This window comes from Gadus macrocephalus, chromosome 9, assembly GCF_031168955.1.
Source record: "Gadus macrocephalus chromosome 9, ASM3116895v1".
NCBI classification, from domain to species: Eukaryota; Metazoa; Chordata; class Actinopteri; order Gadiformes; family Gadidae; genus Gadus; species Gadus macrocephalus.
The window spans coordinates 17,194,849-17,210,692 of record NC_082390.1 but is presented as its reverse complement, the minus strand read 5'-3'; the positions used below and the strand labels follow the sequence as shown (position 1 = coordinate 17,210,692).

At 49.4% G+C, this 15,844-nt stretch overlaps 1 protein-coding gene across 1 annotated transcript in view; it reads right to left on the bottom strand.

The window, feature by feature from the left end:
* Window positions 1-246: 246 nt before the first annotated feature.
* igf1ra (insulin-like growth factor 1a receptor) overlaps window positions 247-15,844 on the bottom strand; it is a 69,505-nt gene continuing 53,907 nt past the window's right edge. The window contains exons 11-21 of the mRNA XM_060061238.1: window positions 14,876-15,177; window positions 14,373-14,515; window positions 13,923-14,088; window positions 13,671-13,773; window positions 13,435-13,505; window positions 13,030-13,259; window positions 12,266-12,370; window positions 11,689-11,848; window positions 10,427-10,556; window positions 9,239-9,373; window positions 247-6,651 (exon numbers count right to left, since the gene is read on the bottom strand). Of these exons, the coding sequence (XP_059917221.1) occupies window positions 6,063-6,651; window positions 9,239-9,373; window positions 10,427-10,556; window positions 11,689-11,848; window positions 12,266-12,370; window positions 13,030-13,259; window positions 13,435-13,505; window positions 13,671-13,773; window positions 13,923-14,088; window positions 14,373-14,515; window positions 14,876-15,177 (2,134 nt within the window). The 3' untranslated portion in view covers window positions 247-6,062. The remainder of the gene's footprint in view (window positions 6,652-9,238; window positions 9,374-10,426; window positions 10,557-11,688; window positions 11,849-12,265; window positions 12,371-13,029; window positions 13,260-13,434; window positions 13,506-13,670; window positions 13,774-13,922; window positions 14,089-14,372; window positions 14,516-14,875; window positions 15,178-15,844) is intronic.

Genomic DNA, 15,844 nt, shown 5'->3' with positions numbered 1-15,844 from the left:
GGATTGGGCCTCTGCCTCTGGGTCTGTCCCACTCCGTTCCGAGCATATCGGTACAATAGCGCCCTCAGGTGGGCAGAAAAGGGACAGATTCATTATTCTGAAACAATATTGAAAACACGTAGTGTTATTGGCAACGTCCCTTTGCCCTTATTTATCTCTGTGATTGTGTAGCCTATATTAAAGCCTTGATGGAAAAGCCATTCTTACCCATCCAATTAAAATAACGAAGAAAAAAGGAACATAGTATTCATTCACTTTTTTTATTCCAAATTTCAGAAAAAAAGAAATACAAGAAATTCTCAAGATACACATTTAGAATTCCCCATCTCGACTATAACCGTGAAAAACGTTGAGGCTTCAGATACAAAAATTGAAGACAGTTTTGCAAAGCTTCTTTGATTCCCCCCCCCCCCCCCCCCCCCCCCTTCAATCATTGAATCACACACGCAACAGCTTTTTGTGAGAAAGCTAATAAAATAATAATAATAATAATATTATATGAAGGCCCCCTCTGAAGTTATTGGAATATAAATCATGGAAAGGAAAGCATGACAGTGATGAAGTCCAAACACATTATTGCAGTTTGAATGCACTGATGCAACCTTCAAAACCCTGAGGCCTGCATGAAGAACGTTCTGGAGAAAGCAGATAAAAAGAGTAGTGAGAAGGATGCTTCACCGGAAACCTTGGTTGTCAGTCTTTTCCAAAAGGTACTTTAGTTATACTGCAAATATATATGGTCGTATGTGTTGACAATGACTCTGAACCGAAGCTACCCGTAATCTATGAGACATCGTCACCTATTGATGTCCACATGTGCGTTATACATTGGGTTGGCAGTTGTCCATATATGGTTGCATCCCGCCTATTCAAATACATTTTTATTTAAACTGGTCAGTCATTTTTACTTAATAGTTGACAGAGCAGATTCTATATCAAATCTATGTGGTTATCATTACAGAAGATGCATCCTAAAACACCTAACACAAACTCAGTAACAACATAAGCACACTTTGTCAATGGGGACCTATTGATACCAACCTTAACCTCTTTATACCCATCTTTGGTAAGATGAACTGCTAAAGATGACAAGCAACCAGTAACAATACCTTGACACTGTAATGGTTCCACTCTCTGTCTCTCTGTTAAATCGGTCTCTGATAGTCTCTGAAGAGGTGTGGCGCTGATATCACCTCAGTAAGTAGCCGGCTGTTTGGAGTCTTATCAAGCCGGTGCTGATATTTATTTTTGGTTGTAACTTTCCATGTTCATATTTGCCTCCTTTTTCTCTGTATGCAATCTACTGTAACATTTTTTTTAACAAGCAGCATTATTGTAAGCAGCAACAACAAACCAGGTCAGAACCGTTTGCTGAGCAACCGTGGACATGATGTTTTTTTTAATTCAGAATGAATCGGTATTGGGGGTTGAACCAACTGTTGGTTCAACCCCCAGGAAATAAAATGTAGTAATAATTAAAAGACTAGAGAGATAGGACATGAGATTCAGCAGGTACACACAGAGTGGAAGACACTGTAGAGGGTACACATGTGATCACTGGAGAATTGGATTGGAGCAAATAAAACAATGTTATTCAGATATTGGAACAGACTTTTGGTTATGGCATTGACCAGGAAGCCAGTAGGAATCCTGAGTTTAGATGCTCATTGTGGAATTCAGTCAGTGAATGAAAAACTTTACTGAATCTTTATCCAACTAGATGTATATAGTAGTTTAAGGATGCCATGGCATGTATAACATGGAGGACATTTGAGAGCATTGAACGTCTTGTCAATGAATAAGATGCTTTTTGTGAAATCATGTTTCCCTTTTAAATGATTCCCCATGATTAGTGAAGTGTTATCTGAATAAATGCTTCATGTGTAGACTACATCTATGCTATCCCTCTTCATAGTAAGAGGAAAGTTGTAGACTGTTATATCTGTAACTGTAGGATGAAGACAGGGGATGGAATGCCTGATGGTGTTAAAATGTGCCCAGGCCTCTTCTACTGATATATATATTGCAGTGTTTAAAATTATTTAAAATGCAGGAACTAAAATCTAGTAAAATAAAAAGATCGTTATTTTTCAAATACATTTCTTCGAATTGGCTAATTGACATCTGCATCAGATTTTTGTAAAATATTAAATACAATATTTGACTCCAGTCCTTGATTAAAAGCCTGTCTCTACCAGAGACATTAATCTGAGGCTTTTTGAACCGGCTTAAAACAACAAGTGTTTTTATCCATAGGGCCAACAATTGATTGGGCAATGTTAGGACAAAGTGGCAATGGCAGCATCAGTGAGGAGGTCCACCTCCTGATTCAGGTGTACCGGTGGTAATGATGCCGAGTGGGCGTGTCCAAAGGGTGAGGGGTGTCCGGAGACCTTCCAGAGTTATTTTAAACAAACTCATGCGGAACGAGTGAGATGTAATTTTTTTCAGATGCAAACACGTATTTTTTAAAAAGGGTGAGGTAGATATATGAAGAAAACAAAAAAAGGTTTAAGTTCCAACATCATGACGCCAAAGAAAATACAAAAAAATCAAATAAAAATCCAAGTTTATACTGAATCATGGGGCATTTATACAGTGATTTAAACTGATATCACAAAAGTAAAATTAGAAAAATAAATAAATAACACTACAGAAAGAAAAGATAACAAAAAAGAAAAAAACTTTTCAAAAAGATGAGGAGAAATCCTTCAATACATTTACTAGTCAGCCTCGGAGGAAACAGACGGTTTCCATGGTGATGAAAGGTGATCCCTTCCCTGGACGCTAACTCGTCCTTTATTTGGTTTTACACAAGCAACGAATATGAATAAAATAATTTAAAAAGACCTGTTCTTACTTTCAATCATTAGCAGGTCAATGCAGGAGACAATGCAGAAGCTTGCAACCGTCGATAGTACAAATAAAAAAGGTTTCATGATTTCATGGTCTACAATATGGGGGCCGGTAATCAAGGGTTAACTAAGGCAAATAAGATTAACCCAGTGAGCCCTAATCAATGTGAGAGGCAAGAGATGGATGGGTTAAAACACCAGATCTGGTACCAAGGAAACGTACACTAGAGCGAGTCCTGACGTCTAGAAGAGGCACTGGGGGAAGCGGACATACTGGACACAGCGACCAGAGAGGAGGAGAGGAGAGGAGGGAGGAGAGGAGAGGAGAGGAGGGAGCGGGGAGGAGAGGAGAGGAGGGAGCGGGGAGGAGGTAGGGGGGAGGAGAGGAGAGGAAGGACGGGAGAGGCGGAGGGGGAGGAGAGGAGAGGAGGAAGAGAGAAGAAGAGGAGGGAGGAGAGGTAGAAGGAGGAGGGAGGGGGGAGGAGGGGGGAAAGGAGGGAGGAGAGGAGAGGAGGAAGAGAGAAGAAGAGGAGGGAGGAGAGGTAGAAGGAGGAGGGAGGGGGAGGAGGGGGGAAAGGAGGGAGGAGGGAGAGGGAGGAGAAGGGAGCGGGCACTATTGGAATCCACAAAGCCATAGCAGGGTGGAGGCAGAGGGGAGGGGCAGCCGAGAGAGGAGATGATTGGAGGACAATCATGAGAGGGTGTGTGGAGAAAGCAAAGCTCTTTACTTGGACCTGAGATTGAGACGCAAACTAGAGGCAGTCCTAGGTGCAGTGCTAGACACAAAAGTAGAAAAACAAGGGTGCAGAAAGTACACCCTCAAACGTTGAGCTAAGGTGTCCATTCAAAATAATGATAACATTAATAATAAAAATAATAATAATATTAATAATAATAATTAAATCAAATAATTCCAAAAAATAAAAAAATAATTAAAAAAACTTTATAGAAAATAAAAGGCATAGAACAAAATGTAGTGTTAGGGAAGAGATCTTGGGGGGTCGGAAAAGAAAAAGTATCTAAAATAATCTTTTTTTTTATGATTTTTCATTTTTAGACATAGTGAAAGTTTAAGAAATGGACTGCAAGTGAAGACCGTAAAATATCAAACCTGAAGGATTTCTTTATATATATATATATATATAGATTTCTATATTATGTATATATATCGCATCCAAGAGAAAAAAAGGGATAAAATAGCAGCTTTGTTCTGTACAGACATAGACGTGAACATCTGAACTGTAAAAAGGTTTTCTTTAAAAAGTGACCGACTGTTTATATGTATAAAATGGATCCTGCAGTCTAACATAGAGCTCTAAGACCTATATATACACATACATCTGAAATGTATTGAGACAAACCACGCCTCCCAACGAGACCTTTTGCATTCCAAAGTTCTCAAGGCTACTGGGATCCGACCCAAACCAATACCTCTTTGTTTTAATGTCCCAGCTCTTTATCTGGGCTCTTTGAAGTCAGCTTTTGTGCCATTGTGTCCAAACAACAGTACTTCAGTGAGTGATGTTACCACATCAAATAAAGACTACCAGCAGAAGAACAACAAGACATTGATTGAAACAAATACAAAAACAAAATGTATATCATATTCTTGTTACATTAAAACATAAGTGTGAGAATGATGGTTGACAGACTACATGGACTCAGGTGATGAGTGTGTCAATAAAACAGATACATTCCTTTTCACCCTTTGATGGGTGAACTGAGCTCTAAGTATTTGTGGAAAACTAGAAAAACGCCATCACTCATCCATTCAAGAGCAGAAGACAGCCTTTGATTCTGTGAACTGGGAGAACTTGCTGTTTACTGTAAATGATTCTAACTCTAACTGGATTTGCATTGTTTCATATCTCTAAAACAAGTAATACACCAGTGCCAAATGCAACGGAGATCCTCAAAATACCTCGACCAGAATGCCCAAATTAATTAAAATTGTACCAAGCAGCAAATTAAACAACTGCAGACTAATTGTAGTCCTATTTATAAATTGCATACATTTGTACAATATTTGCCTTTTTGTGTATATTTTAACAAATACTTTATTTTGCATGACTTGGCAACTGGTGACTTAATAATTATAGAAATAATTAACCAAACTATTAACAACTAAATTGCCAGTATAAATACGCTTGCTAACTAATTTCAGCCCCAGAACATATACTGGGAATCATTTTTGCATCCATCCTATCAAACAAAGCCCCAGATAAGCCCAATACCTCGATGCTCAGGGAGCATTCAGTACAAAGACAGGATATGAATTCATATTCATAGGACATGAACAAACAAACAAACGTCAAATGCCATTCCCATTGAACTTGGGTCATCTCTAATCCGCAGCCTTGTGTTTGTGTTGGGAGATATTTATCTTGTTTAAAACAAATAAATGAAATATAAAAACAAATAAAAAGGTTGATTTGGCAAAAGTTTGGCATACACATAACAGCCGTCTCTCCATCCAATAGGACCGGCTGCTAAAGGATCCACACACATAGAAATATAGACTGGAAACAGAACCCAGGATCCTAGTCCAGGGTTTAGATCTGTGGCATCCTCAAATGGTTCGAGCTGCAGTCCTTAGATGCTCATAAAATAACTGAACGTTATATCAATGGAAAGTCACTTAAAAAAAGTTTGAGATATATACCGTAGAGAGAGTCACGTGTTCGTATAAATACACACTGAAATATCCACAACATCCTTTCTAAAAATCATCAGAAAAAAGTGCTCTTCTGTTGGATTTGCTGGCAGATATGCTATGTAATCATTCTCTCGTGTTCGTGTCTTACAATATCTGTAAGCCAGGTGAAATGCCTGCGTTATTTCCCGTAGTTTTTTTTTTTTAAATGTATCCATTTTTTCGTTTAAAGACTTATGTAACAAACGCTGCACAGTGCAGGCTGAGCAGGTAGAGACCCCAGCCCTCCCACAGCGCCCCCTGCTGCGGACCCCCATGCTGCGCTCCAGTCTCCAGGGGTACACGTCGCTCTGCTCGCATCCAGCGGGGGGAACGGGAACGTCCAAGAAGAGGAAGACCCAGAGGAAGGGAAAGAACGCTCTGCTCCCATCTCTCCCCCCCCCCTCCCCCAATCCTTCCAGAGAGGCTGGGGGGGAGGAGGAGGGGGGAGGAGGCGTGTCATTAACCCTGTTTAAGAGGCGGAGCCTGGAGGCGGGGTCTCCGGCGTCGGGGTATCAGCAGGCCGAGGACTGGGGCAGCGGTAGCGTCCGCTCGTTCTTGCGGCCGCCGTTCATGTGCGCGTACGGCTGCAGCTCGTCGAAGGCGGGCCGCAGCCGCGCCGCCGGCCCGTTGGCCGCCGGCGCCGCCTGTCCCGAGTGCTTGTCCGCGGGGGGCCCCGGGGACGCCGAGGCCGACGACCCGCCCGCGCCCGCCCCCGCCGCGGAGGAGGACGAGGCCGAGGTGGCCGGGGACGCGGGGCCCCCCAGCAGCGGCGTGCCGGGCCCCTGCAGTGGCGCCAGCAGCTGGGGGGTGGCCGAGGAGGCGGTCGCGGGCGGCGGGGTCGCCGTGGCCCCCGCCGACGCGGAGGAGGGCGTGGGGACGGCCGTGGGCCGCTGGCTGGACACGGGGTCCAGGGGAATGTTCTCCATGTTCTCCACCTCCATGTCCAGCTCCTCCGTGTCGGGGGGCTTGTTCTCGTCGCTGAAGAAGAAGCTCATCTCCCTGAAGGGCCCCTCCAGGTCCGCCGTGATGCTGCTGATGATCTCCAGGAAGGCCGGCCGCATCTTGGGGTTGTACTGCCAGCACATCCGCATCAGCTCAAACCTGGGGGCCGCAACAAACGCCTCCGTCACTGATGCCCCAACCCGCTGCTTCAGCGGTCTCTCTCATCTCACACACACTAAGTGTGTGTGTGTGAGATGGGTTTGGGATTCGACTCACACTTGAAGGTACATTATCTTCAAACGTGAGTAGAATCGCAAAACCGCAGTGAACGAAACAGGACCAACCAGTGTGGTAAATGGCTGCTGTATCAGTATACACCACTAGGGGGCAGGATAAGACAGAGCAAAGCCCCTGTTGTTACCGGTACAAGGTACGTACATACCCTGTGGAATACTATTTCATTTCAAAACACGTTAACTATGTTGCCCTCTTATGTATTAAGAATTGGTTGAAATGAACACATTTTTTGGAGCAATGTTGAAATGGGGAGATAGAAAGGTGTCCAACTGCAGATGATATAGGGGTCAATCCAGCGTGAAACCAAGGGTCTTACCTCACCCTGACTAAATAAGTTACTCATCTACAAGTAATTCCGGTCCCTGTGTATTTTTCCATTCCACTGAACATTCATTAACTTTTGACCATAGACTTTGCATCAGTACAGTGTGTTACTGATTATTACTGATATCTGTAGCTCGAAAAAACGACCCTATTTCATTTTGCATGACACAGATAAAACATCCAATACATCCTGAATCCACCATGCCTGGCAGTGCACTGCTGCAACAGCACTGCCAAGAAGCTTTCTATTGCTTTGTTGACTTGCCCCGTTTCGATGCGTTGACGTTCAGAGCAGAAACGCTCCACTAAATACCAGAGTCGGCGGCGCAGCGTGGGTACGATCCATACGCACTACGCTCGGGCTGCCGCAGCCCTTTGGGAACGCCAAAGCAACCTCATAAAAGAGAGAGGTTTAATACAGCGTGCCGAGGGCTCTGCACCGCACGCCACCGCAGCTGGGATTGTACACAAACAAGCTAAGAATACCGACTGAAGCGAGGGCCCAACCGACTAACACCTAAGTCATCACCGGTATCATCGGTATCCGCAGCCTCCCTCTCTCCCTCCCTCCCTCCCTCCTCCTCCCTAGTCTCTTCCTCGTCTCACCCTCCCTCTCTCCCTCCCTCCCCTCAGGTAAATGCTATATAATGGCTGGGTATGTCCCGTGTCTAAGCCCTGGCCCTCAGACCTCCCATGGAAGGCCGGTTCAGGTTTGCGGGCCAGACGGACCCCTGCTTAATATTCTCACACCGCCATCTGTTGTGGCACAAATATTTGCTGATTTCCATAGAAAAACAAAAAAACATGGAAATAAGTCCCGCTGCGCTGTCGGCGCCCGCCGGCCTCGGCTCAGACCGCCCTCAGACCCCGTCCCGGCACACCGTCCCGCTGGGCCGGGTCACCAGCCATGCTAGCGGCCCCACAGATCGTACAGCGGACAGGCCCGGAGTACCAGGGCCTCCCGCCGGGGCCTCGACTCCTAATGAGGAGTGCCGGGGCCCTAAGCTGGGGAGGATCGAGATGCTATCGGGGCCGGATGGGTTACACGGGGCGAGACACACGACGACCGGACGGGCCGCCTTCGTCGGGTTACTCGGTGAGACAACAAGTCAACAAAGACAACCGCTCTTGTTTTTCCACCCGGCCCTCATGAACATGTTCCACGCAGGGGGTTTCAGCCCCGGTCCGATCGACGAGCAGGGGAAGTCCCGGTCTGGCCGAGGGCTCATGGGTTATTAATACCAGTAAGTGATATCGAGCGCTCCACAATAAATCTGGAGGTTTAACACAGTCTTTTATCACGGCCCATCCCTGGGAAAGAGAGTGCACTTTGTCCACACGAAACCCAAGAGGGAGGCAGGGAATCCAATCCCTGACCTGAAGCTACCTGACCATGGGAAGCACTGGGGCGGGAGCCCGTACACACAGAGCTCCGCAGACGTGCCTCGCAACGCCTCCGCGCTGCGGGCTGCAGGGAAAACCAAAAGGAACGCCGCCGTTGCCGTAGCGTCTGAGCCGGCGGCGGCGACGACATCGTCCCCCTCCTGGGCCCAGGACCAGGTGACACGCGGCGCTGTGCCCCGCCGTAACAGTATCCGCACGCCCCCGTCACCAGGGCAAAACAGCCCCACGGCTACCGTGGAGACGGGGCCGGTTTGTGTATTCATAACAGACAGACAGTCCAATCCCCTCTTACACACGCACACACACAGACACACACACACAGAAGCACGCACACACACACGCCACCCCTTCTTTGGGCCTGGGGCTGACGGCGGATGCGGTCGCTGGCCGCCATCTGAGGCCGGGGTTGTGTGTCGTCAGGGAGACACTTTTACACCGTGACGCAGAGTCACATGCAGGCCCCCCCCCCCGGCATGCCCCCATCACAGCATACCTGATCCGCCTGTCCACCCTCATCCCCCCCCCCCCCCCCGCCCCCCCCCGCCCCCCCCGCCCCGGAATAGACGCTGACCTCTGGCCTGGCCCCGGGGCTCGTGTGTTTACAGCCCAGAGATTCCCGCGGTTGTGGTAAAAGATATATATATATATATATATACGATACACTATATTCTGCAGTGGTGGGGGAGAAACGGGGGTTTACGGTGAATGCAGGAATACTCACAGCATGTCGGGGCAGTTGTCGGGTTTCTCCAGCAGGCTGCCGTCCATGACGAAGCGCAGCACTTGCTCGTTGGACAGGCCCTGGTAGGGCTGCTCCGCCAGGGTGGCGATCTCCCACAGCACCACGCCAAACGACCTGCGCACACACAGGCAGGGACGCCATCAGGAGGAAGGTCAACACCTCGGATTACGGGAAGGGGGTCAACCTACGTTCTCATTGGCTCGAGCGCTCGAAGATAAAAACAGAGTTGTGGAGACTCTTGTTTTGATAGCATCCAACATTTTCATTGGCTAAACTCTGGGAGAAAAACACAATTATCCAGCGGCCTTATTTTGGTGGAATTCGCCATTCTCATGGGCACTCGAGAGCGTTCAAGGTAAACAGGGTTATAAAACAACTGGTATCCTCCGTTTCCCTCGCAGAAGGCCGAAGACAAAGCCACAGTGAGGGCAGCTTTTCCTAATCAACGGGATAAGCGTCCCCGGCTGGTGCGTTTGGCGGGCTCCCAGAGGGGGGTTCCTGTAAAGCCGGACTTGATCTCGGCAACATCAAAGCGGGCCTATAGAGTGTGCAGGGTGGAGGTGGGCCTGCTCTGGCCCTGCGGCCGCTCACCGGAGAACATCTGGGCCCGTTTACGCCCGCTGTTTGCAGGGAGCAGACGGCGGGACACTGCCGGCTCAGGAACAAACACCCGCATGGGAACCCGCAAACATTCCCGGTGCTCCCTGCTCGAGAGGTGTGGTGCGGACGGAGCGAGGACGGGCCACGAAGGAGCGCGTGTTTTCGAGAAGACTCACGCGCACACACACACACACACACACACACACACACACACACACACACACACACACACACACACACACACACACACACACACACACACACACACACACACACACACACACACACACACACACACACACACGTTTGGATCGGCACATTCACAGCTGGGGCGAATTACCGGTAGTGCTTCAATATGCGGTGACTAGATCACGGAATGAGTCGAGGAAAAAGCAGAATGAAATCCACCGATGCAACGCAAGCAGCCTCCGTCTGGCCCATCGGGCCTTGCACGCGTTGTAGAGCAGCGATTTGATTTCAACCCTGGCTGCAGGGGAACACTCATGCCCACACCGACATGTGTCTGCGTGCCCTGGCGCGTGTGTGAGAGCGCGTGCTCCTTCGTACCAGACGTCGGACATGGTGGTGAACACGCCGTCTTTGAGGGACTCCGGAGACATCCAGCGGACCGGAAGCAGCCCCTTGCCCCCTTTCCGGTAGTAGTCCGTCTCGTAGATGTCCCGCGTCATGCCGAAATCTGCGGGAGAAAGAGGCTCACTATTGATGTGTGTGGAAGACGTGTGTAGATTCATAAACTGGAAACAGCGTCATCAGACATTGATGTGTGTGTAAGTAATGTATAGATTCATATACCGGACACGATGTCCTCAGACGTTGATGTGTGTGTGTTGATGAAACGTACAAACCTTAGTGTTTCCATACATAAGTAATGTATGGATTCATAGACCGGACACTGTGTCATCAGACAATGATGTGTGTGTCAGGGTCATGTATAGTTTCATATACCGGACACTGTGTCATCAGACAATGATGTGTGTGTCAGGGTCATGTATAGTTTCATATACCGGACACTGTGTCATCAGACAATGATGTGTGTTTCAGGGTCATGTATAGTTTCATATACCGGACACTGTGTCATCAGACAATGATGTGTGTTTCAGGGTCATGTATAGTTTCATATACCGGACACTGTGTCATCAGACAATGATGTGTGTTTCAGGGTCATGTATAGTTTCATATACCGGACACTGTGTCATCAGACAATGATGTGTGTTTCAGGGTCATGTATAGTTTCATATACCGGACACTGTGTCATCAGACAATGATGTGTGTGGTCGTGTATAGTTTCGTATGCTGAAAGGTTTTCGGAGAAAGCAGCCAAGTCCCGTGTGATTACCTCACCCTTATTATCTAATCATCATTAGCTAATATTATGGGCTTCCTTTTTTTATCTGTAAGCTTTATTTAATATTATGACTGTTATTGTCATCTTGAACCTCATGTTGGTACCTGCTTCTTGTTTTGTTTCCCTGTTGACGAGCCAGTTGACTCGAGCGACAGTGAGAGCGAGAGCGAGAGCGAGTGTGTAAGATCGAGAGAGATCAAGTGAGAGAGAAAGTTAAAAGTGGAAATTCAGCTCACACACTCCAGAGAGATGGAGGAGGAGTTTGAGGAAGTGGAGGCCAGGGTGAGCCACGCCCTTCTCCTCGACTCCGCCTTCATCTGCAAATATACATAAACTGTTCTCTTTCCTCGGGCCCACCCGGGACCAACCCCAAAACGTTTTTTCTGAGGGGCCCTCCTGTGGGTCGGGTTCTGGAGCGGCCCGAGAACCGACTGGAGGGCCTCGTGTGGGCGCGGCGCCTCACCTCCGATCTTCACCGTGTAGTCCTCCGTCACCATGCAGTTCCTCGCAGCCAGATCCCGGTGGACAAACTTGTTGGCGTTGAGGTACGCCATGCCGTCGGCAATCTCCCCGGCCATCTGGATCATCTTCTTCAGCGGGGGCAGCACCTGGGTGGTGGAGTTCTGGGTCCGGAGGAGGACACACAAGCACAGCATTCAGGACGTCTGTGGCCTGGAACCTTGCTGTCCCAACAGAACCAGAGAGGTCCTGGGCAGGGGGGGGGGGGGTCCAGCCAGAAACCACGGTGCGAATGTAGCGGCTCCATCGGTGTGTTTGTGCATCTATAGGCCTGCCTGTGTAACAGGACACCTGGGGAAGACTATTGAAACCAAGTCCTGAATAATGTTTTATTTTATGAAGAGGATCTTGTCCGTTTTCCAGCACTATATTAGATCTGGCGCGGGAACGGAAGCCAGGGACCGAGGGCCAGAGAGCGAGGGCCAGGGAGCGAGAGCTACGGAGCGAGGGCCAGGGAGCGAGAGCTACGGAGCGAGGGCCCAGGAACCCAGGACCAGGGAGCGAGAGCCAGTGGTGCGTACCTCCTTCCTCAGTGAGCGCAGGTGGCTCTTCAGGTCCCCGCGGGTCATCAGCTCCATGATAACTAGCGTTGGCTGTCCCTGCGAGACCACGCCCAGCAGCCGCACCTGAACCAATCACAACGCAGCATAGTTTACAGTAACTGGACGGAATGTTGTTATTGGCCTGAGCCCTTAAATCAAAATTAGGTCATCAACAACGGCAATGCAGTTAAAACGTGATTTATTATAAAGGCACACTTATTAACATTTAACCATGTAATAATTGAGGTGTATCTATGTCGCAACGCATTACACATTTGATTACCTTAGGATGAAGGTCAATGGTAATTGGTACTATGCTTGTTTTCCATGGTGACAAACAAGAATAATAAGCAATCTGCAGAGATGCGTTGAGCTTAACTAAAGCCTGAGGCTCTAGCAGCCAGCAGCAGGCGTGTCAGAACAACAGCCACCCCTGTGATCCATGAACTTCTCCACCAAACCTTCCAGCGCAACGTTCCACGGCAGCTTGAGACACAGCCCCACTTCTATGTTGTATTTATTGCCGTTTCATGTGGAGTCCAAAGCGTAAAGCGCTCTGCCAGTAAACCAGCGACTGGTGTGCAACTCAGGAAGTGAGATCACTGGGTTATTATGGGGTTTAACATTCACATTTTCAAGGCCGCACCAAATATTTGCTCCACTCGCTCATGTCTCCGAAGACACGACACGACCGCCCTGGCCTCCCTTTGCGCTACACGAGTCCCCCCCCGGCGCCCGCTTACCACGTGGTGACAGTTGAACTCCTTCATGACCGAGGCCTCGTTCAGGAACTCGATGCGCTCCCGCATGCTGGCCGTCTCGTTCACCGTCTTGATGGCCACGCGGGTCTCGGGGTCGTCCTTCACCACGCCCTTGGCCATGCCCTCGTACACCATGCCGAACGAGCCCTGGCCCAGCTCCTTGTTCATGGTGATCTTCTCCCGGGCCACCTCCCACTCGTCTGGCACGTACACTGGGGCGGACAGACGGACACACGGCGGCCCGTTAAAGAGAGGGGAACACCTGGGGCGCGGCAGGATGTAGGCCTGATGCATGACCGTATCAGGCCTGTAACCCGTGGATAGGTGTACAGGCACAGGGGAACAAAGAGAGCAGCTGTTTTGTATATACTGGTGACGCCGTCTTACTTTCAGCGGCGCTGAAGTACTCTGGGTTGACCGAGGCGTAGAGGACTCCGTTTCCCAGCCGGTCACTGTTTCTGTAGGGGTCAAACGAACAGCTTACAATCACTGCAGCAGAACTTAAGTCATCGGGGTCTAAACCCTTGGATCGATACCAAGTGGTCGGCGTTGGTGACGTGATGTCTCACACCACAAGGTTATTAGCCCTTGGAAAGGCCATGAAAGGAAGGAAGGGAGCGTACCTCTTCTTGTTGACGAAGAAGAGGGCGGTAAGGAGGCCGATGATCATGATGATCACGATGATGGGGATGATGACGGCCAGGTAGAGGGTCACCTCGTACTCACCTGGAGGACAGAGCGGAAGCAGCACAAGACATCAGCTCACACACACACACACACACCGCGCTTTGTTTCAACAGTTCACATTTGGGTTGTTGTTGTGGTTGCCGTTGTTGTCAGTGTCGGCGTTGTCCGTGAGGGTGGAGTCAGCGTACGTTTGGGCGGGGCCACATAGAAGTAGACCGTCTCGGTCCAGGAGCCGTTGCCCGCCAGAGAGATGGCGCGCACACGGGCAGAGTAGTTCCCCGGGCCCAGGTTGCTGAGGCGACCGCCCCGGTGCTCGTGGAACTGCTGGCGCGACACGCACTCGTGTTTCTCGGGCTGAGGCGGGAAACGGAGGGCAGTAACAAGCACGGGTCAGGAGCAGGCGGGACAAGGTCCTCAAACACACTCCCTGATTTGATTTATTCATCCATTTCTATTTGTCACATTCCTGAACTATAGCATTAGAATTGATGATGGTTGTTTTATTGTGTAGAGAATTTTTTTTTTTTTTGTGAAAACCCTTGGTTTCGACATTGGATCACGTCCAAAAGGCGAACGGTGCTGCTATTGCTGCTAAGAGGCTGCGTCGTCACGGTGATTAGACGTGCGCTCAGACTCACCTCCGCCCTGAGGCGGAACTTGATCCCGTACATGAGGATGAGGCCGTTGGGTTTGCTGGGCTCGGGCCAGTGGAGGACCACGCAGCCCTCCGTCTTCTCGTCCAGCTCGTAGACCACCGGTCCTGGGATGTCGTCGGCTTTGTCTGATGGGAGAGAGAGTCAGAGTCTGAGAAAACTCCCTCGACCAGACCGCACTTCAGGAGTCTGTCTCCTGTGGACAGACTCCATTGGTTTCCATTGGTGACGGGAGATCTCTACCAGGTAGAGGTTGAGTGCGAGTGCTTTTCTTAAATGTATAAAATACGTTCGTTTGGGGGCTTCGCATTGTATATGTCTGTGTCGTGCATGATTTGTATTGTTTACATTAATTGTACACAAAGCTCTTTTGAAAACAGCGCCTCATCTCAAAGAGACTTCCTGTTGAAATGGAGGTCACACCAAAGTGAGTGACTCCCTCTGTGACAACGGGGCGGGAGAGCGGGCGGTCCTCGGGTGGTCCTTACCTGCGGGCTGGGTCCTGGAGTAGACGAAGGCGGCGGCGCTGCAGCTGCGGACCTCCTGGCTGCAGGCGTGGATGTCCATGCGGTAGACGGTGAAGTGCTTCAGGTCCTGAACGTCCATGTGCTCCACCGTGGTGCGGGCGCTGAAGAAGGGGAAGTCCTGGGGCGGCGGGGAGCCGGCCGGGCCGTTGCCGCCCTCGGAGCCCGGCGCGGGGGAGGCGGAGGCGTTGCCCTTACCGGGGCTGTCCCACGACAGCGTGCCGTTGGCCGCGCCGAAGACGTCTCGCCGCCTCCGGTCTGGGGGTCTGGGGAGGGAGAGAGGATCAGATGACGTCAACGGCAAAACGGGAGTCGCGTGTAACAGGGAGGCAGAACAGCGGTCTTCACCCAGCTCCCCCCCCCAAAACAGACACTTCATGACAAACAAAGGTAGAAAATAAACAGAGGCAGACTGAATGGACAGATAATGGGGTACACCTGTAAGCTCAGACAACGACTGCCGACAGCGCTGACATCAACGTGGGCCATGCACAGAAGCAGCTCAGCTGCGATGGAGTGGATTCAGACAGGTCAACGCCAGTAAGAGGTCTGTATAAACTGTCCACTTGTTTGTGTTTGTGAGAGTGCGAAAGGTCATGTCTCCAGTGTGAACATCATGGCTCCCTGGAGGGTCGTGTTGAGGAACAGGGTCAGAGAGCAGCACAGTGAGTTGCAGACAGTCGGGGAAAGACAGACCAAAAGAAAAAGGAGAGAAAAATAATAGAGAAAAGGAAAATGGTAAATCCTTTTTCTCCAGCTCTGGCAGTACTCTTCCATTCATCACCTTCATTCAGATTTAAACTTGCCACAATCAATAAAATGAATCTTCCTTTATGAGATATATGTGTGAGTCTGTTGGCAAGAGCCGGGAAAAATGAATGCCATCCATTGGAGATGTAATAAGAGAGTGGAAGAAAAAACGGATGGTGATTC